We start from the raw sequence: 27633 nt of genomic DNA, 5'->3' as shown, positions 1-27633 counted from the left end.
TGAAACAAGAAAAAAATTTATATTCTTTCATAAACTTATTATACTTAACTTATTCCAAATGAATTTATATGGAAAATAAAAAATGCTCTTTTGCAGTAACAAAGTTATTATGTATACAGGGAACTTGGCTTATCTAGGTACTGTCACTAGGGTCAGCAGGAAACCCCAAATATCAAACTGACCTTTTTAAATGTGGCCTTAAAACGTAACGAATACAGAATTATAAAAATTGAACTTAACTGCATATTACAAACACACGTCAATTTATTCATAGATCCAACAGATATCAAAGGAGAAGGAAAATATTAACTGATTTAAGGAAAATGCAATAACTATTAATCTTATGTATCATGGCTGAAAGATGATTCAGAATTATCTTACCTCAATAATCAGTTCATAAATGAGTAAAAATCCACACCCCGTGATGCACTTTTGTAAAGAAGTGGGTAAAACACATTTAGACATTTAACAACAACTCTCATGTGAAAAGTTTCCTGGCACGTTATATGTGGCTTAATTTCCATCAAGATTTTTCATGATACTCATATTTTATTTGGTAAGATTTCTCTTGTAAGGATGTGACTCAATTGAAGTCTTTCCCACAGTTTACATTCGGGTCTTAACCAATGACCACTTTCATACCTTCGGAGAAAACTGGGATTAAAACTTTCTGCACATTGCAAACATTCAAAAGTTGTGTCTATGGTGTGCACTCTCCTGTCTTCAAATGGTTTGTGACAAATAATGGCTTTGCCAATATTTATATTCAAGTGATTCTCTCCAGTGTTCTCTCATGCAGACCAAGATCACTGAAATCACCATGTATTAGAGCATTTTGTACACTCAACAGCTTTTCTCCATTGAGATTTCTTTCAAATATATGGAAACATAGATGAGAACTGAAAGTTTTACCACATTGCTCAATTCACAGGGTTTCTCCTGTCTTTATGTCTGCTGGTAAAAAACTAAAATCCACAGGCTTTATGTATGTTCATAGTGTTTCTGTCCAGTATGATTTCTTCTGAGTGTTTCTAAGGAAATGTAAACCCTGCAGGCTTTACCGCCATTTTTACATTCACAGAACATCTCTGCAGCAAGATTTTGCATGTTTTTCCAGATAGCCGTAACACCTGAACATTTTATCCATTTTTCACATTCTTATGGTTTCTCCAGTGTGATTCATTTTATGTTTATAAAGAGAACTGCAATGACGGTATGCTTTAGTACATTACTTATATTTGTAGGGTTTCTCTCCTGTGTGAGTTCTCTTGTGTGTTTTTAAGGAATAGGACTCTCTGAAGGCTTTACCACACTGTTTACATTCATAGGGTTTCTCTACAGTGTGTATTTTTTCATGTGTTTGAAGATAACTGACACAACTGAATGCTTTACTACATAGCTTACATTCATAGGGTTTCTCCCCAGTGTGAGCTCTCTCGTGTATTTGTAATTTACAGTAATCTATGTAGGATTTTCCACAAAGCTTACATTTATAGAGTTTCTGTTCAGTGTGCATCCTTTTATGTTTACTAAGAGAACTGGGACAACTGAATGCTTTAGTACACTGCTTACATTCATAGGGTTTCTCTCCAGTGTGAGTTCTCTCATGTGTTTTTAAGAAATGGGACTCTCTGAAGGCTTTACCACACTGATTACATTCATAGGGTTTCCCTACAGTGTGTATTCTTTCATGTCTTTGAATATTACGGATACAACTGAATGCTTTACTACATTGCTTACATTTATAGGGTTTCTCTCCAGTGTGAGTTCTCTCGTGTGTTTGTAATTTAAAGTAATCTATGTAGGCTTTTCCACATTCCTTACATTTATAAAGTTTGTTTTCCATGTGCATTCTTTTATGTTTGTTAAGAGAACTGGGACAACTGAATGCTTTAATACAATGCTTACATTTGTAGGGTTTCTCTCCAGTGTGAGTGCTCTCATGTGTCTTTAAGCAACGAGATTCTCTGAAGGCTTTACCACACTGTTTACATTTGTATGGTTTCACTCCAGTGTGTATTATTTCATGTCTTTGAAGATAACGGAGAAAACTGAATGCTTTACTACATTGCTTACATTTATAGGGTTTCTCTTTAGTATGGATTCTTTTGTGTTTTTGTAAGTAAGAGTGATCCCTGTAGAATTTACCACACTGCTTACATTCATAGGGTTTCTCTCCAGTGTGAGTTCTTTCATGTGTTTGTAATTTACTGTAATGTCTGTAGGCTTTTCCACATTCCTTACATTTATAGAGTTTCTCTCTAGTATGAGTTTTTTTATGTCTTCGAAGACAACTGAGACGACTGAATGCTTTAGTACACTGCTTACATTTGTAGGTTTTCCCTTCAGTGTGTATTCTTTCATGACTTCGAAGGTTACTGAGGTACTTGAATGCTTTAGCACATTGCTTACATTTATAGGGTTTTCCTTCAGTATGAATTTTTTTGTGTGTTTGTAAGTAAGAGTGATCTCTGTAGAATTTACCACATTGTTTACTTTCATAGGATTTCTCTCCAATGTGAATTCTTTCATGTCTTTGAAGACTACTGGGACAACTGAATGATTTAGTACACTGCTTACATTCATAGGGTTTCTGTCCTCCATTGTGATTTCTTTCATGTTTTTCAAAAATTTGGAGATAACTGAAAGCTCTCACTTGCCTTACATTTACGTGGCTTCTCTCCATGTTTCTGATACTCATACAGATTTTGTCCAGTGTGACATATGATGTGCCTATTACAAGACGAAGGCTGTATGAAGACTTCTCTACACACACTGTATTCCCATGGTTTTACTCTAGGAAAAGTTCTCTTGTTCAGACTGAGATCTGAAATAAGGCTGAGGTTTTCCTCAAACTTGCTACTCGCTTCACTTTCGCAGATTCTCTCTTCAATATGACTTCTGTAAAAATCAAGATAAACATTGTTCATCATTTCTCATTAATATTTTAGCATTTTGTAGAATATTTGAACTACATTTTTGTGATTTATAGCAAAAGTGTAGGATTTGTGCTGCCTAAATTGGCTCTATTAAAGATACGAAATTCTCCACAAGAGAACTTCACCCTTGCAATTATCAAAACAGTGATATTCACACATAGTTTATTAATAGCATTTCCGAGTGAGCTATTTTGCAAACACAAAGCATCTGTATCATACATGAGAGTAATCTGATAGAAAAAATTTTTTGAGAAATCATAAATTTGAAGAAGGGGTTCTTTCGTTTGCGTCTTTTTAAAATTCTGTAACACCAAGATGCCCACAGATAACACTGGTTTAACATTGTGAGTGTGACTCACCTTAGTTTTCTTCCCTGGTTTTTGTACTGATCTTCAGTGTCATAATCTTCCATTCCTTCTCCTAAAAGCAGACCACAAAAATAATTCCAAAGTATTAGAAATTATAGAACAAGTATTAGATTTTAGTTCTGTGGTGAGCTGTGACCATCCCCAGGTTATTTATCAATGCCCTGTATTTCCACATTCCATGTCTTAGAACAATGCTGGTAAGCAACAAACACCTGACCTCTAATTAACAAGGTGAAGATGAAGTCACGCATACCTACTGAGGCCAGGTTCTTGAAGGTTTCCCGCATCACATATCTGTAGAGTTTCTTCTGCGAAGGGTCCAGTAAAGCCCACTCCTCCGGGGTGAAGTTCACAGCTACATCCTCAAAGGTCACTGAGTCCTATAACATCCCAAATATATGTACAATAAAAGTTTTAAGACTCATAGCACTTGACACCTATGCTCCATGTATAGACAAGTTACCTATGATACCATCATCTCCAAACATTTATTTTATAAGTTGATCATCAAACACTTACTCTCCGTCCACACTCACTTCCTCATTATTTTAACACCATTACGAATTATAATATATTTTTATTGGGATCACATTACATCTTATTGTTCCATAATGGCAGGGTCCACAGCATGTTGAGAAATGACAGAAATGCAAACAAACATCATTTTTAGACCATTAATTTCTTATGAGAAAAATCTTTCTTCTCCCTCCTTAATCCCTACCATTTACAGCATTCTGTGAAGTGGTCAGTCACTTCTGCACGCGGTATTAATAAAAACGTGAAGAACCAGAAGCTTTTTCTTCTATCTGCATTACTGAGAGGCTTGGGTAAAGGTTAGCATTTTGTAGTATTAAATACTTTGATTAAGGTATGTACATTGGTTGCTTAGACATACTGCTATTTCACACTTAATAGACTACAGTAGAGTATAAACATAACTTTGATATATACTGGACATCCACAACATCCGCTACTTTATTAATATTCACTTTATTGCTGTGGTATGAAATCAGACCTGCAATATCTCCAAGCTATGTCTGCAATGAGATATAACTGGCTAATGGAAAATATTCTTATTGGGAAGCATTGCTTTCACCTTGTGTAATATTTATCACAGACTCAGTTCTTCCTTTCTCTTGATGTAGGATTTTATGGTCTAGACAGTTATTTGGAACTTAGAGCACTGATATAGGAAGAAGGCATGACAATTAGACCAAAAATCCCTATACTCAGGGGCCTCAGAGCTACTTCCAGCCTATTTTTGGCATACACAAGCACACATGGAGATAATAGTATGGTTTTGCAAGAAAAAGTGCTAATGGGATAATGGTTGATCCTTAGCCCTGCTAACACTGAGGAACAGGTTAAAGGCTGTAGATAGTAAAAGAGTTCATTCAATCTGCTATGGTGAATTTGCCTCTGATTGTAGCACATGTAAACATGTGCTTGCTTCGGCAGCACATACACTAAAGTAGGAACAGTACAGAGAAGATTAGCATGGCCTCTGCTCAAGGATGACATGCAAATTCATCCCATATTTTAAGAATAAAATAGAATAGTAAAAATAGGTAAAGGTGTCAGAGGTGCTTTTTTCCAAAAGAACATTTCAATGTACACTTTTTAATCAGGAAGAAGTGTTTCCTGACCAGCTGCTCTAGACGCTATAGCCAATCTCCCCCATGGAGGAAGGAGCATGATCGCTCAACCCCAGGGTGTAAGAATTTCTCAGCAGAAGACACCAAACATGGCCACTAGGGCATGAAAGGGTTTATTGCTACCATAATTGAGTCTCTTGTGTGAGTAAGGTAAGACTCTCGAACAGGCATGAAATAGAGAACAAGAAAATGTACAGAGACTTGTTTTGTATTGCGGTTAGGGGGTGGACTAAGGTGAGTATTCACACAAAAAGGTGGGAGCTTTCATGGATTTTAATCTCTGCTACCACAAAGGATGGAATATGAAGGCTTTCTTTCACCTTGTACAGATGTGAGGCACAAGGAAGAGGAGGGTTGAAGCTCTAAAGCTGTAAGGAGTCAGTGATAAAAAAAAATGGAGTCAGAGACTTCTAGTTTCTGGTCTGGCATTTAAGTAACTTAGAAGCTGTCACTTCCTACCTCCTTATTAAAATTGCAAAGAAATAAACTTATTTTTTTAGATCCATCACGGAATTTAGATCACAGGATAAACTAGTGCCTCCATCACTAAGAAAGAACAAACAAACAAGGCATTCTGAAATATACCCCAGAACTTCAATTCTTAATGTGGCCTGTACTCAACAAAAAATATACTTCAGCAGTCTCATGCAAAGACAAAAAAGGAACTAAAGAGAGAGAACACAATACTCATGAGCCCTAGGATAACAAGCTTTACACTAAAGGTTTAAAAACACATTATGGGAATATATGAATTAAAACCCTGAAAGGAACAGAAGAAAGCAGTGAAGTAACAATACTGAGATTTTCTTAAGTTTAACAATAGACAGCACATTATAGATTCAGAAAGCTCAGTGAACACTCAATATTATAAACTAAAGTGCAGGACCCAGTATGTCACATACAAACTAGACAAAAAATGAAGACAAAGAATATATTGAAATAAGTGACAAGACAAAAACACTTTAGTCATTAAAAAATAAAAATCAGAATTAAATTAGGCTTCTTTTCAAAAATCATGCAAGCATGAAGAGTGAAGAGAAATATTTTAAATTCTGAAAGAAAATGACCACTCTCCCCTACAATAATGACAAGCAAAATTATCCTTCAAAAATGAAGAAATAAAACCTTTCTGAGATAAAGATTGCAGGAATTGTTCATTAGTACATCCACCTGGAAAACATTCAAAAATTCATTAGAAAGAAAGTATATCATAAAGGTAAGGAGTTACAAAAACGTGAAGGTTCACAAGTCTTTCGTATTTCTTAAAACTAATATAACAGATGACACTTTGCTGAAAGTAAGATTGCCAATTTATTTGGCAATTGTAAACTTATGGACAGTTGAGATAAATTACGACAAGGTTAAAGAAACAGAGAGGAGAAAACTGGGAGACACCATGAGGTACTTGCACAGCCAGTGCAGTGGTATATTATGACTTAACACAGGAGATGACTTAGATGTAAATGTGTAATGAAAACTCAAGAGGAACCACCAAAATCGTTTTTAAAATGTGTGTAGTTGATATCCTAAGACGGTAGAAGAAAAGAATCAGGTAAAATGTTCAATTAAAGCCAAGGGAGACAGGAAAATGTAGAAAACAAAAAGTAACAAATAACAAGGCCAACAAAGAGAAGAAGTCAAGATGTCAGAAGCATGGTGGCTTGACGGGCCCCTTGACCTCTCTCCTTGACACTACAAGTTGAACAGTTATAATCCAATGTAAGATTTCCAGATTAACACATAAACACTTCTGAGATCTGCTCCTCAAAGCATCTGAAGGCAAATTGGGCAAGCAAGGGAGGAGGAAACAGATTGCGGCATGCGTTTCTCATCTATGTAGCACTGACTGAGCATTTCTACCTGAGTGATCAGCATATACTACCAGGGAACCCACTGATCAGAGAAGAGACAGAATACAGAGGTATGACAGCTGTGTTCTAGGAGCCGCTAGTGTCAGGCAGAAAACGAAGACAAAAAACCTGTGTGCCTCTCCCCACCCTCCCATAGGTCACCTCCCTGCACCCTCCCAGAGCTAGCAGCAGGCCCCAGAGGAAGCTGCAGGAGTGAGTGTCAGGCTGCACAGACCGGGAAGACTGGAGCCCCAAGGACTGAGGAGACAGGTTCTGCGTGGCAGACACACACAAAGGCTGGCCCCATTGGCAAGGGTGGAGATACAGGGTGGAGGCAGCTGAGGCCTGGCTGTCACCATTACTGGGAAGAAACAGAGCCACAGGCACACTGGTGGCCTCTCCCAACCCACCCCACACCCACCCGTACAGGCTGATCCTGGCACAGGTACCTGGGACACCTGAGGTAGCGCTACACTGCATCTAGCCACCTGGGCAGCACTAGGAATTCAGGGAATCTTTACAGGCTTGAAACTCCAAGCCAACCATGTCCTCCCATGGGGTAGAGCTCTGGGACCCAGGCAACCAGATCACAGAGGAGACATACACCTCCCAGGATATAAAGTACTTTTTTTTCTTTTGCAACCCAGCAAAGATCAGGAGGCCTGGGCAGTACAGGTGGCTTGTATGCCACTGACTGGAAAACAAAGAAAAAACCTTTTCTTATCAATGGCCTAATGAAGCATTACTATTAATAATAATATATTTTTAAAAACAGAGTTCATTCCCTAGGTGGAGAGATGGTCAATCAAATACCATGTGTAACCAACGTAACAGAGCAGCTCAAAAGAATCTTTAAAAACTCCAGAAAAAAACTTAAAGATATGGAAGTATGTGATTTCAATCATGTAGAATTCAATATTGCAGTTTTGAGAAAACTCAGAGAGATGCAAGAAAACTCAAATAAGGCAGATTAACGAACTCAGAAATAAAGATCGAGGAACAAAACGAATGCTTTACCAAAGAGCTTGGAACTTTTAAAAGAACCAAATAGAAATTCTAGAGCTGAAGAACTCAATGAAAAAAAGATAAGGAATAACTGGAGTTTGGAATTCAAGAAGTCAACAGAATACCCTATTATCTCAACCCAAAAAAGCCTTCACCAAGACACATTATATTAAAATTATCAAAAATCGACGACAAAGACAGAATTCTCAAGGCAGCCAGGCAGAAAAAAAATGGTAACTCATAAAAGTAAACCATTAGATTATCCTTGGACTTCTCAGCACAAATCTTACAAGCACGAAAGGAAGGAAATCAAATATTTAAGTTATGAAGTGAAAGGAACTACCAGCCTAGAATACTGTATACAGGTAAGCTCTCCTTTAGATATGAAAAAAAAAATTAAGACTTTTCCAGACGTACAAAAATTGAGGGAATTCTCCACTATGAGGCTTGCACTACAGGAAATACTGAAACTAATGACAAAAAAAAAAAAAAGAGGAGTAAAGTGACAGAAGCAGAAGACAAATAGAAGCAGAAGAGTGCAACCCTTGCTAAGAACAGAGCGTTATAAGCTTAAATAATAAGAAAATTGTTGAAAAAAGATAGTAATGAACGTTCCGCATACATAGGGACAAATCGAGATGAAAATGACTGAAAAGGGGGAGATTCAAAGATCCAAATTCACAAAGGGAAATGGGGATAAAGCACACGTAGAATAAAATGGATGACTGCATGTGTATGTGTATGTGTGTGTATACACACACACACACACACGCAGAAAAAAATGGGTAACTGTGTGTGTGTGTGTGTATATGCACACAAAACACAAACATATGCTGCCTCCAGGAGGCACATCTCAGCTCCAAAGACAAATATAGACTCAAAGTGAAAAGGGGGAAAATGATATTTCAAACAAATTGTATTCAGAGAAAAGCAAGAGTAGCAGTACTAATATCAGACAAAATAGACTTCAAAATAAAAAAGATTAAGAAAGACACTGAGGGCCACTTCATAATGATAAAGGGAATCATGCACCAAGAAGACATAACACTTATTAATATCTATGCTCTCAATCAGGGAGCCCTAAAATATGTAAAGCCATTATTAACAGAACTAAAGGGAGAAACAGACCAAAGCACTATCATAGTATGGGACCTATACCCTATTGTCGGATATGGACAGCTCATCCAAACAGAAATCAATATGGAAATAACATCCTTAAATGATATATTAGACCAACTGGACATAATTGATATTGATAAGAGTCTTCCATCCCAAAACAGCTGCTTATACATTCTTCTCTAGTGCACACGGAACATTCTCAAGAATTGACCATATACTGGTGCACAAAAATAGCCTCAACAAATATAAGAGGGTTAAAATCATATTAACCATATTTTCCAATCATAATGCTTTGAAAGTAGAGATCAACTGCAGAAAGAAATCAGGAACCACAAATACATGAAGATTAAATAACGTGCTACTGAAAAATAACTGGGTCAGAAAAGAAATAAAAAGAGAGATCAAGAGATAAATAGAAAGGAATGATAATGATAGTACAACATATCAAAACTTTTGGGACACAGCAAAAGTGGTCATAAGAGGAAAGTTCATATCATTACAGGCCTATCTCCAAAAACAAGAATGAGCCCAAAGAAACAACCTAACGCTTCATCTTAAAAAACTAGAAAAGGAAGAAGAAATGAAGACTAAAGTCAGCAGAAGGAAAGAAATCATCAAAATTAGAGCAGAAATAAATGAAATTGAAAACAAACAAACAAAAACACAATAGAAAAAATGAATGCAACAAAGAACGGGTTCTTTGAGAAGGTTAATAAAATTGACAAACCCCTGGCTTGACTCACTAAAGAAAAAAGAGAAAGGACAAAAATAAAATCAGGAATGAAAGAGGGAAAATTATGACTGATATTACGGAAAAACAAAAGGTCAAGCAAAAACATGAAAAAGAATATAACACCAAATTTAATATCTTAGAAGAAATGGACCAGTACTTAGAAAAATACAACCTTCCTAGACTGAATCAAGAAGAACTGGAAAATCTAAATAGACCGATCAGCAGTATGGAAATTAAAACAATCATCAAAAACCAACCAAAAAGTAAAAGTCCAGGACTAGATGGCTTCGCCAGTGAATTCTACCAAACATTCAAAGATTTAATACCTATTCTCCTCAAACTCTTCCAAAAAAAATCAAAGAGGAGGCAATACTTCCCAACTCTTTTGATGAGGCCAATATTACTCTGATACCAAAACCTGGTAAAGATAACACACACACACACACACACACACACACACACACACACACACAACTACAAACTAATATCTCTCACAAACACAGATGCAAAAAATCTTTAATAATACATCAGAGAACCAAATACAGCGACATATTAGAAAGATTATACACCACGGTCAAGTGGGCTTCATCTTAGAGGCACAGGGATGGTTCATCATACGCAAATTGATTAACGTGATACACCACATAAACAAATTAAAAAATAAGGATCATACGATCATATCAATAGATGCAGAAAAAGCCTGCAACAAGATACAGAATCCATTTATGATCAAAACACTCAACAAAATCAGAATAGAAAGAAAGTACTTTTATATAACAAAGGCCGTATATGACAAGCCCTCAGCCAAAATTATACTTTATGGCAAAATACTAAAAACCTTCCCTTTAAGATCAGAAACAAGGCAAGGCTGTCCACTATCACCACTGTTAGTCAAATAATATTGGAGGTCCTAACAGGTATAATCAATGAAGAGAAAGACATAAAAGGTATCCAAATAGGAAATGAAGAAGTCATACTATCACTATTTGTGAATGACATGATTCTCTATATAGAACCCTAAAAACTCCACGAGAACACTACTAGAAACAGTGAACAAATACAGTAAAGTGTCTGGATACAAAATCAACGTTCAAAAATCCACAGCGTTCCTATTTTGTAACAATGAAATGTCAGAAAAAGGGGAAAAAATAATTCCTTTTACGATTGCAATAAAAATAATAAAATACCTAGGAATAAATCTAATAAAATATGTGAAGGACCTATAAAATGAAAACTGTAAGACCCTATAAAAAGAAATACAAGATACAAAGAAATGGAAAGATGTTCCATGTTCTTGGATTGGAGGAATCAACATTGCTAAAATTACCATATTACCTAAAGTATTATACAGATATAATGCAATCCCTATCAACACCCCATCAGCATTTTTTAAAGAAATAGAACAAAAAATCATCAGTTTTGTATGGAAGCACAAAAGTCCCCAAATTGCCAAAGCCATCCAGAGAAAAAAGAATGAGGCTGGAGGAATACTCTGCCTGACTTCAAATTATACTACAAAGTGACAGTAAGCAAAACGGCATAGTATTGGCAGTAAAACAGACACAAAGACCAGTAGAACAGATCGACAGTCCAGAAGAAAACTCATATTTATTTATATGGGCAAATAATTTTTGACAAAAGTGCCAAAAATATACAGTGGAGAAAGGAAAGCCTCTTCAATATATGGTGCTGGAAAAACTGAAAGCCACCAAAGAATGAAACTAGACTTCTGTCTGTCACCAAACACCAAAATTAATACAAAATGGATTAAGAACCCGAGTATAAGATCTGAAACAATAAAATGCATAGAAGAAAAGATAGGAACTAAACTCAAGGACTTTGGACTTGAGGATTTTATCAATTTGACCTCAAAAGCAAGGAAAGTAAAAATTAAATAAATAAATGACTACATCAAACTAAAAAGCTTCTGCTCAGCAAAACAGATGGGCAACAAGGCAAAGAGAGAACTATCCAAATGGGGAAATATATTTACAAGCAACACTTCCGATAAGAGCCTAATATCCAAAATATACAAAGAACTCATACAACTCAATTAACAAAAAAATGAAATGATCCAATCAAAACTTGGGAAGTGGACCTGAAGATACACTTCTCCCCAGAGGACATACAAATGGCCAACAAATATTTGAAAAGATGCTCAATATCGTTAGCTATTAGGGAAATGCAAATCGAACCCACAATGAGATACCATCTCACATCTGTTAGAATGGCTATAATCAACAGGACAGGTAATAACAATTGTTGGAGAGGTTGCAGAGAAAAAGGAACTCTCATACACTGCTGGTGGGACTGCAAATTGGTACGGCCACTACAGAAGGTGGTACGGAGGTTCCTCAAAAAAATGAGAATTGACCTACCATATGATCCAGCAATCCCTCTACTGGGTATTTACTCCAAAGACTGGAAAACCCATTTCCAAAATGATATCTGCACACTGTGTTCATAGCAGCATTATTCACAGTGGCCAGGATATGGAAGCAACTGAAGTGTCCTATGATAGATGATTGGCTAAAGAAGCTATGGTACATATATACAACGGAATATTACTCAGCCATAAGAAGAGATGAAATACTGCCATTTGAGACAACATGGATGGAACTTGAGATAATCATGCTAAGCAAAATCAGCCAGACAGAAAAAGCTGTAAATCACAAGATATCATTTATATGTGGGATATAAACTTAAAAGCAACAAATGAGCAAGACAAACAGAGACTCATGGACATGGACTACTGACTAGTTGTTACTAGTGGTGGGGGGACAGGGAGTTACCGGGGTAAAAGAAGTCAAATATAGGGGGATAAGAGGAGGGTAAATGGGTAAAGGGGACTAAATATATGGTAGCGGAAGGAAACTGGACTTCGGGTATTAAACACACAATAGAATATACAGATGTCAAATAATAATCACACCTGAAAATTATATAATTGTATCAACCAATGTTACCCCAATAAACTTATTTTTAAAAAATAATTTTTAAATTAAAAATAAGTAGCAAATGAACTACCGAGCTAAGGAAATATAGCTAACAAGATAGAGAAAAGAATTAGTGACATTGAAGACAGAAATCTGGAAATGACACAGATAGAAGAGAGAGACTTGAAAGGGAAAAAAAGGAAGAACTCTATAAGAACTATCTGATTCCATCACAAAGAGCAATATAAGAATAATGGATATACCAGAAATAGAAAAGAGAGAGAAAAAAACGGAGAGCCAATTCAAACAAAGAGCCAACGAGAACTTCCCAAGCCTATGACAAGAAGAGAATCCTCAAATCTAAGAAGCAAACTGAACATCTCATTACCTCAATCCAGAAAGAACTTCTCCATGGCACATTATATTAAAACTGTCAAAAATTAATCAGAAAGAAGTCTCAAGGCAGCCAGGGAAAAGAAGATGGCAACCTATAAAGGAAAACCCTTAAGATTATCATCAGATTTTTCAGCAGAAGCTCAAAAGCTAGGAGGGAATGGAATCAAATATTCAACCTATTGAAACGAAAAACTACTAGCTAAGAATAATATACCTGACGAAGTTCGCCTTTAGATATGAAGGAAAAATAAAAACCTTTCCAGACATACAGAGGCTGAGGGAATTTTCCAATGCAATACCTGCATTACGGTAAATACTGAAGGGGTCATTCTACCTGAAACGAAAAGATAAAGAAATACAGAACTATGAATGAGTAAAATGGCTAAAAGACAGATAGAAGCAGGAAATGTCAATCCTTATTCAAAATAGGATATTATCCACTTAAGAATTACATGATGATTTAAAGAAGGTAAAATCATTTTTAAAAAGAGAAGACAATAGCTGTTGCAACTCAGAAATAAATTCAAGGGATAACAGGGATAATTTGAGACAACAAGAATAGAAGAGGGGAGCAGGTAAAGTTCTGAATTTTCAAAGGGGAATGGAGATAAGACACATGATAAAGAACTACTGTATATATGAAATTCGTTTACATAAATTTAATGGTAACCATATACAAAAAATCCAGAAATATGACACAAAACATAAAAAAGAGGGAACAGAGGGAAAAATCATAGAATACCGCCAAACTAAAATAACAAGACAGAAATGCAAGAGCAAAGAAACAGTGGAGACATAGAGCTACCAGAAAACAAGATAAAATGGCTATAGGAAAACTTATATACCAATCATTACGCTAAATGTAAATGGACTGAATTCACCAAGAAAAAAGCAGTGTAGCACATTGGATGAAAAAACAAAACAGAACCAAGTGCTGCCTTTCAGACATATCTCAGAAGCAATGACAAGTGTAGATTCGAAGCGTAGAAAATGATGCTCCAGGCAAATGGCACCCAGAAAAAAGTGAGTGTAGCCATATTTACATGGGATGAATTAGACTTCAAGAAAAAAGAGGTATCAAGACAAAGGACACTTTATAAGAATAAAGGAAACCATACATCAAGAAGACATAACACTTATCAACATATATGCTCCCAATCAGAGAGACCCGAAATATATAAGACAACATCTAACAGAACTAAAGGGAGAAACCGACAAAAATACAATTATATTAGGGTACCCAAATAACCCAACTGACAACTATAAATAGACCAACTGGACATAATAGACATTTACAGAGCCTTTCATTCTTAAACACCAGATTATACATTCTTCTCTAGTGCACACAAAACTTTCTCAAGGATGGACCATATGTTGGAACACAAAACTAACCTCAACAAACATAAAGAGATTGAAACCATACCAGGTATATTCTCCTATCATAAAACTTTGAAACTGGAGATCAACTATAAAAAGAAAGTGGGGAAAACCAAAAATATGTGGAGATTAAACAACACACCACTAAAGAATGATTGGGTCTAAGAAGAAAAAGAGAGCGCAAGAGGTACATAGACACAAATGAGAATTAAAATACAATGTATCAAAACTTTAGGATCACAGCCAAAGCAGGTATAAGAGGAAAGTTCATACATTATTATAAGCGATCTCCAGAAATAAGAAAAATCCCAAATGAAGAACCTGACACTATACCTTAAAGAAGTAGGAAAAAAAGAACAAATGAAGCCCAAAGCCAGCAGAAGGAAGGAAATGATAAAATTACAGCAGAATTAAGTGAAAATGAGAACAAAGAGACAATAGAAAACAATTAATGCAACAAAGAACTGGTTCTTTGAAATGGTCAGTAAAACAGATAAGCCCCTGACTAGACTCACTAAGGAAAAAAGAGAAAAGACACAAGTAAACAAAATCAAATTCAATAACTTAGAATAAATGGACAGGTTCTTAGAAATATATACAACCTTCCTACACTGAATCATGAAGAACTGGAAAATATAAATAGACCGATCAACAGTAAGGAGATTGAAACCGCCAACAAAAACTTCCCCAAAAGGAAAGGCCCAGAATCAGATGACTTCGCTAGTAAATTCTACCAAATATTCAAGGATGATTTAATACCTATCATTCTCAAATTCCATCCAAAAATTGAAAAAGAGGCAATACCTCCTAACTCATTTTATGAGGCCAACATCACCCTGATAGCGCACTCTGGTATTGATAACACAAAAACAGAAAACCAGTATCTCTGATGATTGCAGATGTAAAACTCCTGAACAAAATACTAGCAAATCGAATACAACAATACATCAAAACTATCATACATGGCAATCCGGTGGCATTCATCCAGTGATGCACTGATGGTTCGACATATGTAAAGCGACCAATGTCACATACCACACAAACAAAATCCAGAATCAAAGTCATGATCATATCCATAGATGCAGAAAAAGCATTTGACAAGATACGGCACCCATTTATGATTAAAGCACTTAACGAGTACAGAAGGAAAGTACCTCAACGTAAAAACACCATATTTATATATGACCAACCTTCAGCTAATATCATACTTAATGGTGAAAATCTGAAAGCTTTCCCTCTAAGATCAGGAACAAGACAAAGCTGTCCATCCTCACCAGTCTTATTCAACATAGCCAGATATACAATGGAGAAAAGAAACCCTCTTCAATAAAAGGTGCTGGGAAAACTGGAATGCCACATGCAAAAGAATGAAACTAGACTGCTATCTATTACCATACATCAAAGTTAAGTCAAAATGGATCAAACACGTAAATGTAAGACATGAAACAACACATTGTATAGAAGAAAACATAGATACTATATTCAAGGACCTTGGATTTAGAGAGTATTTATGAAATTATCTCAAAGGCAAGGTAAATAAAAGCAAAAATAAATGAATGGGACTATATCAAACTAAAAAGCAAAAGCAAAAACCATCACAAGACAAAGAGGCAACCAACTGAATGGGACAAGATATTTGAAAACAACTCCTCAGATAAGGGGCTAAAATCCAAAATATGTAAAGAATGCATATAACTCAACAACAACCAAAAGACAAACAAGTTAAAAAAAATAGTCAGAGAAATTGAACAGACACTACTCCCAAGAAGAAATACAAATGGCCAACAGACACATGAAAATTGCTCAATTTCACTAGCTATTAGGGAAATGCAAATCAAAACCACGATGAGATACCACCTCACATCTGTTAGAATGGCTATTACTGACAAGTCCTAACAAGTGTTGGAGAGGCTGTGGGAGAAAAGGAACCCTTATTCACTGCTGGTGGGAATGTAAACTGGTACACCCACTATGGAAAACAATATGGAGCGTCCTCAAAAAATTAAATTTAGAGAGAACTATCATATGATCCAGCAATCCCTCTTCTGGGTATCTACCCCAAAATATTGAAAACATCCATAAAGACAAATGCATCCCAATGTTTATTTAGCGCTATTTACAGTGGCCAAGACATGAAAGAAACTGAAGTGCACTTCAATAGATGATTTTGTAACATGGATGTAGTACATATATACAATGGAATACTACTCAGCCATCAGATGAAATACAGTCATTTGCAACAAGATGGATGGATCTTGAGATTATGCTAAGCAACATAAGTCAGAAAAAGTTGAGGATCATATGATTTCACTTATATGTGAGATATAAAATTAAAAGAAACAGATGAACAAGACATACAAAAAAACTCATAGAAAAAGACAACAGTTTTGTGGTTACCAGAGGGAAAAGAGGAGGAGGTAGATAAGGGTAAAGAAGGTCAAAATATATGGTGATGGAAGGAAATTTGACTTTGAGTACTTAACACACAAGGCAATATATGTATGACATTATTAAATTATAAATTTGAAACCCCAATAAATTTAATTTAAGCAAACAATTAAAAGATGTGATAGATATTAATCCAGGTGTATCAATCACCACTTTATTCATCAACGGTCTCGATACAACAGAGAGAAATAAGCAACATCAGATTTCAATAAACGATTCCATGTTGTCTACAAGGCACTTGAAATATAAACACAGAGATAGATGAAAGATAAAGATAACGGAGAAAATACATCATGACAACACGAATGAAATAATAAGAGGCCATAGGTATATGAATTTCAGATGCAGATTTCAGACCAAGGAAAACTCAAGAGACAAAAAAGGGACATTATATAGTGATAAAAAGAACCATTCTTCAAAAAGGCATAGCATCCTTTATGTGTATGTGCATAACAACAGAGAGGTAAAACACATGGGGTAAAAGTGACAGAATGCAAAAAGCAATAGATGAATCCACTACTATCGTTGTAGACTTCAACACCACCTCATGAATTATAAATTCCAGCAGGCAGAAAATCACCAAAGACAGAGACAAAATCAACAATGCCATAGAACAACTGGATTTAATTGTAATCTATGAAATAGTTAACGCAACAAGAACAGAATACACGTCTTCTCAAATTCACAATGCAGAACACATAATAGGATATAAAACACACCTTAACAAGTTTGAAAGGACAGAAATCATATAAAATATGGTTTCACATCACTAAGGCATTAGTCCAGAAATCAGTAACAGGAAGATAACTAAAAAAAAAAAAAGTCTAAAAATTCAACAACACAACTCTAAATAACACATGGGATTGAAGAAGTCCAAGAGAAAGGAAAATCATTTGAACTACATGAAATAAAAATTCAACTTATCGAAGTTTTGGGGGGAAGCAAAAACAATGCCTAAGGTAAATTTATGCCATCGAATGTATTACATTAGAAAAGTAAAAGAAATGTCTATAATCAATAACATAGTCATCTATTTTAGGAAATCTTAAAAAGAAGAGTAGCACTTCCTGAAGATGGTGCTGAAAGCACAGAAGGAAACCCCTGTCCCTCCCAAAAACCAAAGCGAAAGCGAAGTCTTCGAAGACAAAGAAAGCAGTGCCGAAAGGCGTCCATAGCCACAAAATACAAGATACACACATTACCCGCCTCCCGAATGCCCAATATGCTGTGACCACAAGGCAGCCCAAATACCCCCTCAGAAGGGCACCTCCAGGAGAAACAAGTGACCGCTATGCCACCACCAAGTTCCCCCTAACTCCCGAGTAAGCCATGAAGCGGCTAGAAGACAACAGTGCACTTGTGTTCATTGTACATGTCAAGGCCAACGAGCACCCTACCAAACAGGCTGTGAGAAAGGTCTACGACGTTGACCATAGTCACTGTTGACACCCTGGTCAGGCCTGATAGTGAGAAGAAGGCACATGCTCTACTGGCTCCCGACTATGATGATTTGAATGTTGCCAACAAAATTGGGATCCTCTAAACTGAGTCCAGCAGGCTCATTCCAAATATAATTATTTTTTACTATATAAAAGAAAAAGAGTAAATTTAACCCCAAACAGTAAAAGAAGCCATAAGAACTTGAAAAGAAATCAATGCAATCACAGGAAGTCAATGGATAAAATTAAAATAAAAAAGTTGGTTGTTGACAAGATTAATAAAATTGAGAAACATCTAGTCAACATAACTGAGAGGGAGAAGGAAATTACAAATAAAGGCCATCATGGGTCACTCCAGGAGGTATGACAGTGGTAACTGACACCTCTACGGTTAAGGTGCCTCTTAGGACACTACCAGGTGCGCCCGCTGTATGTCAATTTAAATAGCCTAGAGCCTTCTATGGTAGGGAGGCCCATTCAAGGTGGGCCAACTTGCAAGTGACAGCAAAATGGGCTCAAGAAAAACTTGTAAACAGGGACTGTGTTGCTTCCCAAACACCAAAAAAAAATCTAGACAATGTGGTGAGTGCTGAGAGGGACTACCAATTCTTCACGGTGTCAAAAAGGAAGTGATCTTCTGTTTATTAAACAATGTTTTAAAGTGCAACCAAGGCAATAGGCCTTCATACTATGTCTTAGCAATGGCCCGTCCACTTTGTGCAAGACCCATTTTTCAATATATGTATGTCCTGAATGTATGTCCACAAAGGAGAATGTCATGTCACATCTGTGCTCCTGGAGCAAGGTAACGCAGCTCCGATCTTTCCTGCAGAGACTGTGTGCGGTGGCAGTGGTGCTGAGGTTCCCTGAGGGGAACCGGGTAAGGGTGTGTCATACCCCTTCAGAGATGAAGGCTAAGTGCAGTTAGGAGGCTGTTGACACAGGCACTGAACAGACCAGACTTGGCCAAACCTGTGATAGCAGAAGGTATACCAGTTGCTGAGTAGATAAGGGCAGTCGTTCCCATAATGGTAGGGACTGGGACTAGGGGCTGATTGGGTGGGACCACAGCCTCCAGGTAGTGGTCATCCACTGTGAGTTGTCGTTCATTCTTTCCAGGGTTAAGAACAGTCCAAATTTGGAAATGACGATCACTTCTTCCTCAAAGGTTTCTGATAACATTTTTCAATCCTGGAGGACCCTGTTCAATTGACACTGGGCAATACTAACTAATTTAATAAGGGATAGGGACCATGCAGTTGCATTTTTGTGAAGCTAGTGGGGAAGTGCTGGTGAAGACTTAATTTAAATTCATGAACTGTTGGTTCAGAGCTGTCCTACTCACTATGGGTTATTTTAGGATAATCGGAGCTAGGAGTGTGAGAAAAGGCAAAGATTTCTGATGCTTCAGGCCAAGCACTCCACTTTGTCCTCTATATTGTTTCAATAACTCCGCTGAGATCATGTGCAACCTCAATGCAATGACTGAGAGCCCAGGTATAACTGCAATGTAACGTAGCTGCGAGTTATTGTGTGAGGGTTTGTCAATTACTGCATTTCAAGAGATGGCAACGTTCATTCAAAACCTATGTTTCAGAGGCTCAAAAGCCAAGGAGTCTCCATTTATCTTTTTTGTTTTGAAATTGTTTTAGCACATTTTGGATTTCCAACTGGATCAAATTGTGGACTTGTTAAAATATATTTCTCCTTTGATGTCTTCCCTGATTTGTATTTTAGGCCACTGGGGAGACTGGGTGTCCTCTCTACTCTGGTATCTATCTTTTGTTTCCCCCAGAAGGCCTCAAATCAGTGCCATCAGAGTCAGAGGCTTCTCCCACAGTAAAGCTCTTAGTGTAAAATTTAAGGACCCAGGGCTGAAATTCGGTTTGAACTAGTCCCTTTGCTGTGCCATAGTGAGGCTGTGGATTTTCCACAATAGCTGTATGGCCAGGATCTGCAGTTTAGCAGAGGCAGGGGCAGCAGCAGAGGCACATAAGGAACATGGGGAGCCCTCTGCTATCAGGAGACAGGACCCAGCCTACAAGCTATGGGCTGCCTAACCAGTCTCCTCTCTCTCTCTCTCTCTCTCTCTCTCTCTCTCTCTCTCTCTCTCTCTCTCTCTCTCTCTCTCTCTCTCTCTCTCTCTCTCTCTCTCTTTCTCTTTCTCTCTGCTTAAAATACCTGCTCTTTAAGGAGAGACCATCTGATGGGCTCACCTCACTCACTAATCATCCTTCTTCCTTCTTAGACTTATCCTACTGTGAGGAAGAAATTAGCCTAGTCACACCTTCACTCTCAACACACGAGAGGTCTCACCTTAGACCTCGACCCAGGAGCATGGTAAGGAGGGCCCCACTCCCATACCCCGCTCCCTAAAGACAACAAATTACCAAACTGTCAACCTGGAGTCCTCAGTATACAAACCCCAGTCTCAGTGGGTCCACAACACAGCACAGGACAGGACAGCACAGCACAGGGCACCACAGCCCACAGGAAGTCTCCCCATCAAGCAGCAGCTTAGCGTGGGGCTTTCCAGGTCCTCATCAGCCTGACAGCTAAGAAGCACTAGGGGGAAAGGGAGGGGTGGGGGTTACTTCGTCAGGGGTCAAACATCAAGTAGTTGAACCTGGACTACTCACTCCAAGAACAAACACGAGTAAGAAAAATGTTCTTGGCACAGGCTAATTTTTATATAAAGAAACTAACAGGATGATCAGGAAGTGATCAAAATTTGTTGCTGGAGTGTGGATGGAGTCCGAGCACAGGAGCGGAACGAAATAACCTACCCACGCATTATTTACTGAAAATAAAAACAAAAGATGATGTATACCATATTTTCCCATGGTGAATAGTAATTTTAATCAACTTCTGCTTTTAAAAATTGCCTTATTTTAACTTTTCTGCTTCCAAGATGTATTCCTTTAATCACTGACAGATAGAAAACTGCAGACCGTAAAAATTAACAAGTCTCTTTCTATCTGAAAGGACAAAGGGTTTTATGATAGTTATTCTCTTTCCTATAGTTCAAACTGGGGAGGTTTTCAGAATTAAGTAGAATATTATAATGCACTGGAGTTTTTAATTAAGCTCCAACATACGCTATAAATTTCAAAGATGTCCGTAGGTTTTGAGGTGATTTTCTCTTACCAATGTAAACAGAAATTGAATTGCTTTTTCCTTATGGCCATCAAATACAAATTCATTTGCCTTAAAAATAGTACAGCCTTATTTTATTTTTTTGAGCTTGGGTCACTTTATTGTTAACCAATAAATGTTATCCAAAATAACAGATGCACTTGTAACTTCATTGTGCAACACAAAATTATGCTAATAGTAAAAGCCTGTTGGAATTTATCAAACACTCATTAATATATTTTTACATGGCCACATGACTATGTACTCTCAAATGCTAGTAATAAAAGTTATCATTGGTTTAACCATTATTAAAGCCCACATTGCAAATAGTTGTTTCTGTTGAGAAAAATTCACACGGCGCTTTAAAAATGGACTAAATCCATTTTAATCCTGATCTACAGATAGAATGACTAACAGCAAGTATAACTGGTACTTTTTCAACACCAATATCAAACTGATGCAGCAATCACAGTGTACACAATACAAAAATGAAGAAAATTAATAAAAACCCAATGGTAGTGTAAGTCTTCACCTGTTATGGTGACTGCTTTAAAGTTTTGGAAAAGTGAACGCTTAAGTTTTAACATATGAACAGTAAGGTTTGCCATCTTCTCAGTGCTGCTGCGGGTAGAAAACTTTCATCCAGTGTTTTGAAGCATGTGCACAACCGCCATTCATCAGCTACTTCAAGGTTATTAACCAGTTATCTTTTCTCCTACAAAGTCCAAGAAATACACTAAATGCAACTTTTTCTTTTCATAATGTTGCCCAGATTCATTCCTTTCAAGTTAGCAAAACAAAAAAAAAAACACAAGAGATATTTTCAGATCCAACTTGAGTCTAAAAATAGAAACAAACCCATAGACACAAAGAACATTTTGAAGATTGTTAGATGAAAGATGAGTTGGGGGGTAAAAAATGGGAAGAGATTAAGAAGTACAAATTGGTAATTACAAAATAGTCATGGGAATGTTAAGCATAACATAAGGAATGTGGTCAATATACTGTAATAACTATGTACAGTTTCAGATGAGTACTAGATTTTTCAGGTGATCAATTCATAAGTTACCTAAATGTCTCTAACACTATAGTGTAGACCTGAAACTACTATAATATTATATCCCAACTATAATTGAAAAATAAAAATGTATTTTTTAAAATACCAATGGTGCTTTTCACAGAATTACAACAAATAATCCGAAAATTTATATGAAACCATAAAAGACCCTGAGGAGCCACAGTAATCTTGAGGAAAAAAAAAAGTTGGAGGTATCACGCCATCTGATTTGAAACTATGCTAAAAGAACACAGCACTCAAAACAGCATGGCACTGGCATAAAAACAGACACAGAGATCAATGGAACAGAAGAGGGAGCCCAGAAATTACCTGCACCTATACAGTCATTTAATCTATGACAAAGGAGGCACTATAGACAATGGTGTAAAGACAGTCTATTCAATAAATGGTATAAGAAGTACAAAACGGGACAGATACATGCAAAAAATGAAACTGGTCCACCATCTTACTCCACATACAAGAATAGATTCGAAATGGATTGAAGACTTAAATGTAAGACCACAAACCATAAAACTCCTAGAGGAAAACATAGTCAGTAAATGCTGACATTGGTCTTAGTAATAGTTTTACTGATACGAAATTTATAAAGAACTCATACAACTCAATGCCCCCCCCAAAAAAAACACCCCAAAATAATTAATAAATGGAAAGAGGATCTGAATAGACATTTCTTCAAACAGGACATGCAGATGGCCAATAGACATATGAAAAGATACTCAATATCAATAATCAACTGCGAAATGCAAATTAAAACCACAATGAGACATCACGTCACACTTATCAGAATGGCTATTATCAATAAATCTAAAAATGAGTGTTGTCAAGGATGTGGAGAAAGGGACCCGCGTCCACTGTTGTTGGGACTGCAAATTAGTGTAGCCACTATGTAAGAGTATGGAGTTTTCTCAAAAAATCAAAAACAGAACCATCTTATAACCCAGCAGTTCCACCTATGGGTATTTATTCAAAGAAATCCAAAACACAAATTCAAAAAGACATATTCCCTCTTCCCATCAAGGGCCTGACTTGACCTCTGAAAATGGTTCACTATTCACTTGAACCAGAAAACCCCACAAAATCATGCAAATCAAGAGATTCAAATCTTCGCCTTCACTTTAACAACACTTGTGAAACTACCCAGGCCATCATGTGTATGTGTCTACCTGAAAACCCACCAAATATATGGAGGATGCCGCTTTACAGAAGCAGTGTGTGCCATTCTGTCATTAACAGTGGTGGACTAGGTAGGTGAGCTCAGGCTAAACAATGGGGCTGGACACAGGATCGGTGGCCCCAAAAGTGCTTAATTTTTGTTGCGCTTGCTTATAAAATCAGAGAGTAACACTGAGCTTAGTTATTTAAATGCATATTTTCTGGTCTTTGAGCACATCCAGACGAACCAACCTGCCAAGACCAGTACAGAACTTACAGAACTCTCCCTGCCACATTGACATGAAATTTACTGAAAAACAGCAGATTGTTCCTAAATCAGAAGAGGAGGTTGCATAGAAGAAAAAGATATCCCAGAAGAAACTGAAGAAACAAAAACCGATGGCCCGGAGGTAAATTCGGCATCAAATAAATGCTAATAAAAGTAAAAAAAGAAAAAGAAAAAAGAGAGAAAGAGAAAAGATATATGCATCCCTATGTTCACTGCAGCACTATTTAGGACAGCTCACATACGGAAGCAACCTAAGTGTCCATCAGTAGACAAATGAATCAAGATGTGGTACATATATACAAAGGAATTAACAAAAACTGAAATCTCACCATTTGCAACAACATAGATGGACCCATAGATGGTATTATGCTAACTGAAATAAGTCAGAGAAAGGCAAATATCTTATGATCTCACTTATGCAGAATCTAAAGAACAACCACCACAGCAAAACAGAAACAAAGGCATAGATACAGAAAACAACCTGATGATTACTAGATGGAAGGGGGGTATTGAGGGATCTTGGTGAAAAATGTGAATGGATTTAGAAGTCCAAAATGGCAGTTACAAAATAGTCACGAGGATGTAAAATACAGCATAAGGAATGGTTTATAATATTGTAATAACTATGCATAGGGCCAGGTGGGTACTTGACTAATGGAGGGATCACTTTGTATAAATGTCTAACCACTATGCTGTACACCTGTAACTAATATAAAATAATATTGAATGTCAACTATAATTGGAAAAAAATAAGGTCTAAAAATGTCTAGGCCTGAGAAAGCATGATCCGCTCCCCAGGAGAGCAATCGTCATCACCGCCCTGCAATCCCAGCAGGGCTCTGTATTTCTCCCTATAACGTGCGCCCTCTGGTGGGTGTGAGCCCGCAGAACACCCGCAGGGGGAGGTTCTCCAGGAAGAACTGGGCTTTCAAGAGCTTGCCTCCCTTTGCAGGCCAAAGGGGCCTTCAGCTTAGACCCTGCTCTCAGGCCTCTACCCACATTGGAGTAGCTTTGGACCACTACAGATATTTTTAAGGACATAATGCCAGGGTTTGAACAATTCCTAAATATAGCGAATGTATCTTTTAAAGGTGACAACCCCAAGGAGGGGCCGTGCTGACAGGAGAGAACGCCCAGTAAAGTTTCCCTAGGAGCCTCCGCCCAAAGGACTTCCCACAGGAAGGCTGTGCCTGCAACTCTATGTAAACCTTAAATTAAAAAAAAAAAAAAATAGTGCATGGCTCTGGGGAAAGAAAGGTAAATAAAATATTGGGTCTGTTTGAAATGCACCCCAGAGGAAAAAGAGTGAAAAACGACTGTGTGAGTTGGAGCGGGGAACTTGGCTTTGGGAATGCAAGCAGTAATCTGGAAATGTCAGGGACTTATTGTTAGTCCCAGGAAGAGTTAGGCTAGGAGGTCAAGGTCGTAAATTTGAGACAGGGTTCCCCAAACATTTGGGGGAGGAAGATGGGACTGGGGACCACACACTCCATAGCTCCTCCTACTTACGCACCATGGAGGCCGATTTCACGTATCTACCCTGATGACCCTCCCTGTGGTCACCGTACAAACAGGTGAGTCGCAGGGCTGCGGGCGCAGAGTCACCGGCACAGGTTCCCAGCCAAAGTTGATGGCCAACAGTGATGCAAACCGACCCCGGGTCTGGGCTGCGGCCCACCACCCCCATTGCGAGCAGAAAACGAATGAGGTCACATCGGCAACCCGGAGGGACTCCGGCTCAAAGACTCGGAAGTTGACCAGAGGGAGCCCGCTTGCATTACAGGCGGTTCCAGCCGGTTCCAACCGGCCCCTCGTCGCTGTCTCCACGCCAGCCCCCTCACACTTACCATTTCTGTTTCCTGGGTCTCCCGGAGTCTTTTCCACTCTTAAAACCAGTGACAAAAGCTATGAGAGAGCCTCCAGGGACTGTTAACAGCTACAAATTTCAAGAACCTCTAAACCGAACATGGATGTCCACGGGGCGTGGCAATTCTCCTCGCCCCTACTAGCCTAATTAACAGCGAGGTGGGGAGGCGTGGCTCAGCTAAATGAGCTTTTCTCATTGGGCAGGAACAAATTCCTGCCCAGATTGTTTGCATTTAAACAGAATTGTTTTGGGGCTTGGGGCAGACTCTTTAGTCTTCTCACAGTTTCTTTGGAAGGCGTGGTCACAGGTGGGCACAAGAAATTCCTGCTTCGGTTTCCAGGTGGAGGAAGTACTGTTGCAGAAATAGCAGGCCAGCAAGAAACCAAACACTATTCAGAGAGTTGGAGAACTCAAGTTTATTACACCGGTGGTCCCAGAAGAGCTGGGGCTCTTAAGATATAGGCCTGGAGCTCAGAGGTAAATGTACTTTTATAGGGCTTATTATTACAATTACAGTTTTATGGTTGGCATGGGCTGATTGTTTAATTTGTCCTAAGGTGGTTGGGGCGGGGTGTTGCTATGGATTAAGCGTAGGAGAGGAGTTGTCTTGAGTTACAGGGGAGGGTAGTTGCCATGGGCTACAGGCAGTTACAGGGCATGAGATTTTCAAGCAGGAATTTAGGCAATACATCTGTTATCTATACAGAACAAGCAAAAGAGGAGGATGAGTCTTTAGCTACTCTCTAACTCATCCTACCCTTAGGCCTATGCAGCAAGCAGATCTACAGAAGCAGAACAAAGAACTGTTTACAAAGTTAACCATTTGAGTCAAACATTCCTCTTCATTCCCCCCTTTTGATGCCCTTTAAATTCTTATATGGCATCAGTCCCTTGATTTTCTTAACCTAGCGGTTGGTATAAGGGTGGTCCAGTTGTCTTAACCATTTGTAACTTTATGTATGGATCCTAGGAGTGAGGAGACATACTTGACAAGATAGTTCGGGATACAGGGACCAAATAAGAGGCTATGAAGAGCATGAGGAGAGGGTCTACAAGTGGGAGAAGCCAGGATCCCCAACTCCATATTCTGAACCAGCAGCCCCATGACTTGTTCAATTGTTGGCAGATTTCTGAGGCTCTATCTGTAAGCCTCTTGGCTGCAATCTAACTATATCAGATTGATTAACATAAATACAACATTCTTCTTCTAAAAACAAGCATAACCCTCATTTTTCTGCTGTTAGAAGATCAATTCCCCTCTCCTTTTGTAAAACTACTCTTGCTAGGAATCTAAATGGCTCTATAAATGACAATGATTTTGGATATGTCTTCTAAGCTGTCAAATAGATCCTTAGATAAGCTTTGGTAATAAGACAAGAAGGAGGCTAGGCCGGCTGTGCCAGTGCCTCACCCTGCAACGATTCCAAGGCCTATAAGAAGGGGAAAGAATTGTATCACTCATTTAGTCCTCCTTGTGTATATTAGAGGGTTGGTCACAGGCTGGTTGTTGGGAGCCATGTTTATTTCAGGGGCCACCTAAACCAGGGTATAAATTCCTGTCCACTTAGCCAGGAGACAGAGATATGAATTGGTTCCACAAAGAAAGAATATAGCTGGGGTTCCAAGGCAGAAACTCATCTCAATAATGAAAAAGTGATCATTTGGCCTTCTGCTGTTTACAGATTCCCAGATCAAAAGTGTCCCTGCTAGAACTGCCCCTGTGAGAGGTTGGAGGGGTCCATAGGAATTATCCCGAGATGTTCCAGAGGTTTTATTTTCCCAATGTAAAAAATTTCTCTTAGTATCTATAAAGACTCATTCAGTGAGGTTTCCATATGCTGGTAAGA

At 37.9% G+C, this 27633-nt stretch overlaps 1 protein-coding gene and 2 pseudogenes across 1 annotated transcript; 2 read left to right on the top strand and 1 right to left on the bottom strand.

The window, feature by feature from the left end:
- LOC107509041 (zinc finger protein 709-like) lies at positions 1-25708 on the bottom strand. The gene is given in 5 exon segments (XM_036234315.1): positions 1-2654; positions 2656-2901; positions 3299-3359; positions 3561-3687; positions 25433-25708. Coding segments are annotated over 5 exon segments (2112 nt in total). The 5' UTR covers positions 25607-25708; the 3' UTR covers positions 1-1150.
- On the top strand, positions 4750-4849 carry LOC118612813 (annotated as a pseudogene).
- LOC118612499 lies at positions 17900-18369 on the top strand (annotated as a pseudogene).
- Positions 25709-27633: the final 1925 nt, after the last annotated feature.

Source organism: Rousettus aegyptiacus, unplaced genomic scaffold (genome assembly GCF_014176215.1).
Source record: "Rousettus aegyptiacus isolate mRouAeg1 unplaced genomic scaffold, mRouAeg1.p scaffold_m13_p_16, whole genome shotgun sequence".
Lineage (NCBI taxonomy): Eukaryota > Metazoa > Chordata > Mammalia > Chiroptera > Pteropodidae > Rousettus > Rousettus aegyptiacus.
The sequence above is the reverse complement of the archived record's forward strand: the minus strand, read 5'-3'. Positions and strand labels throughout refer to the sequence as shown.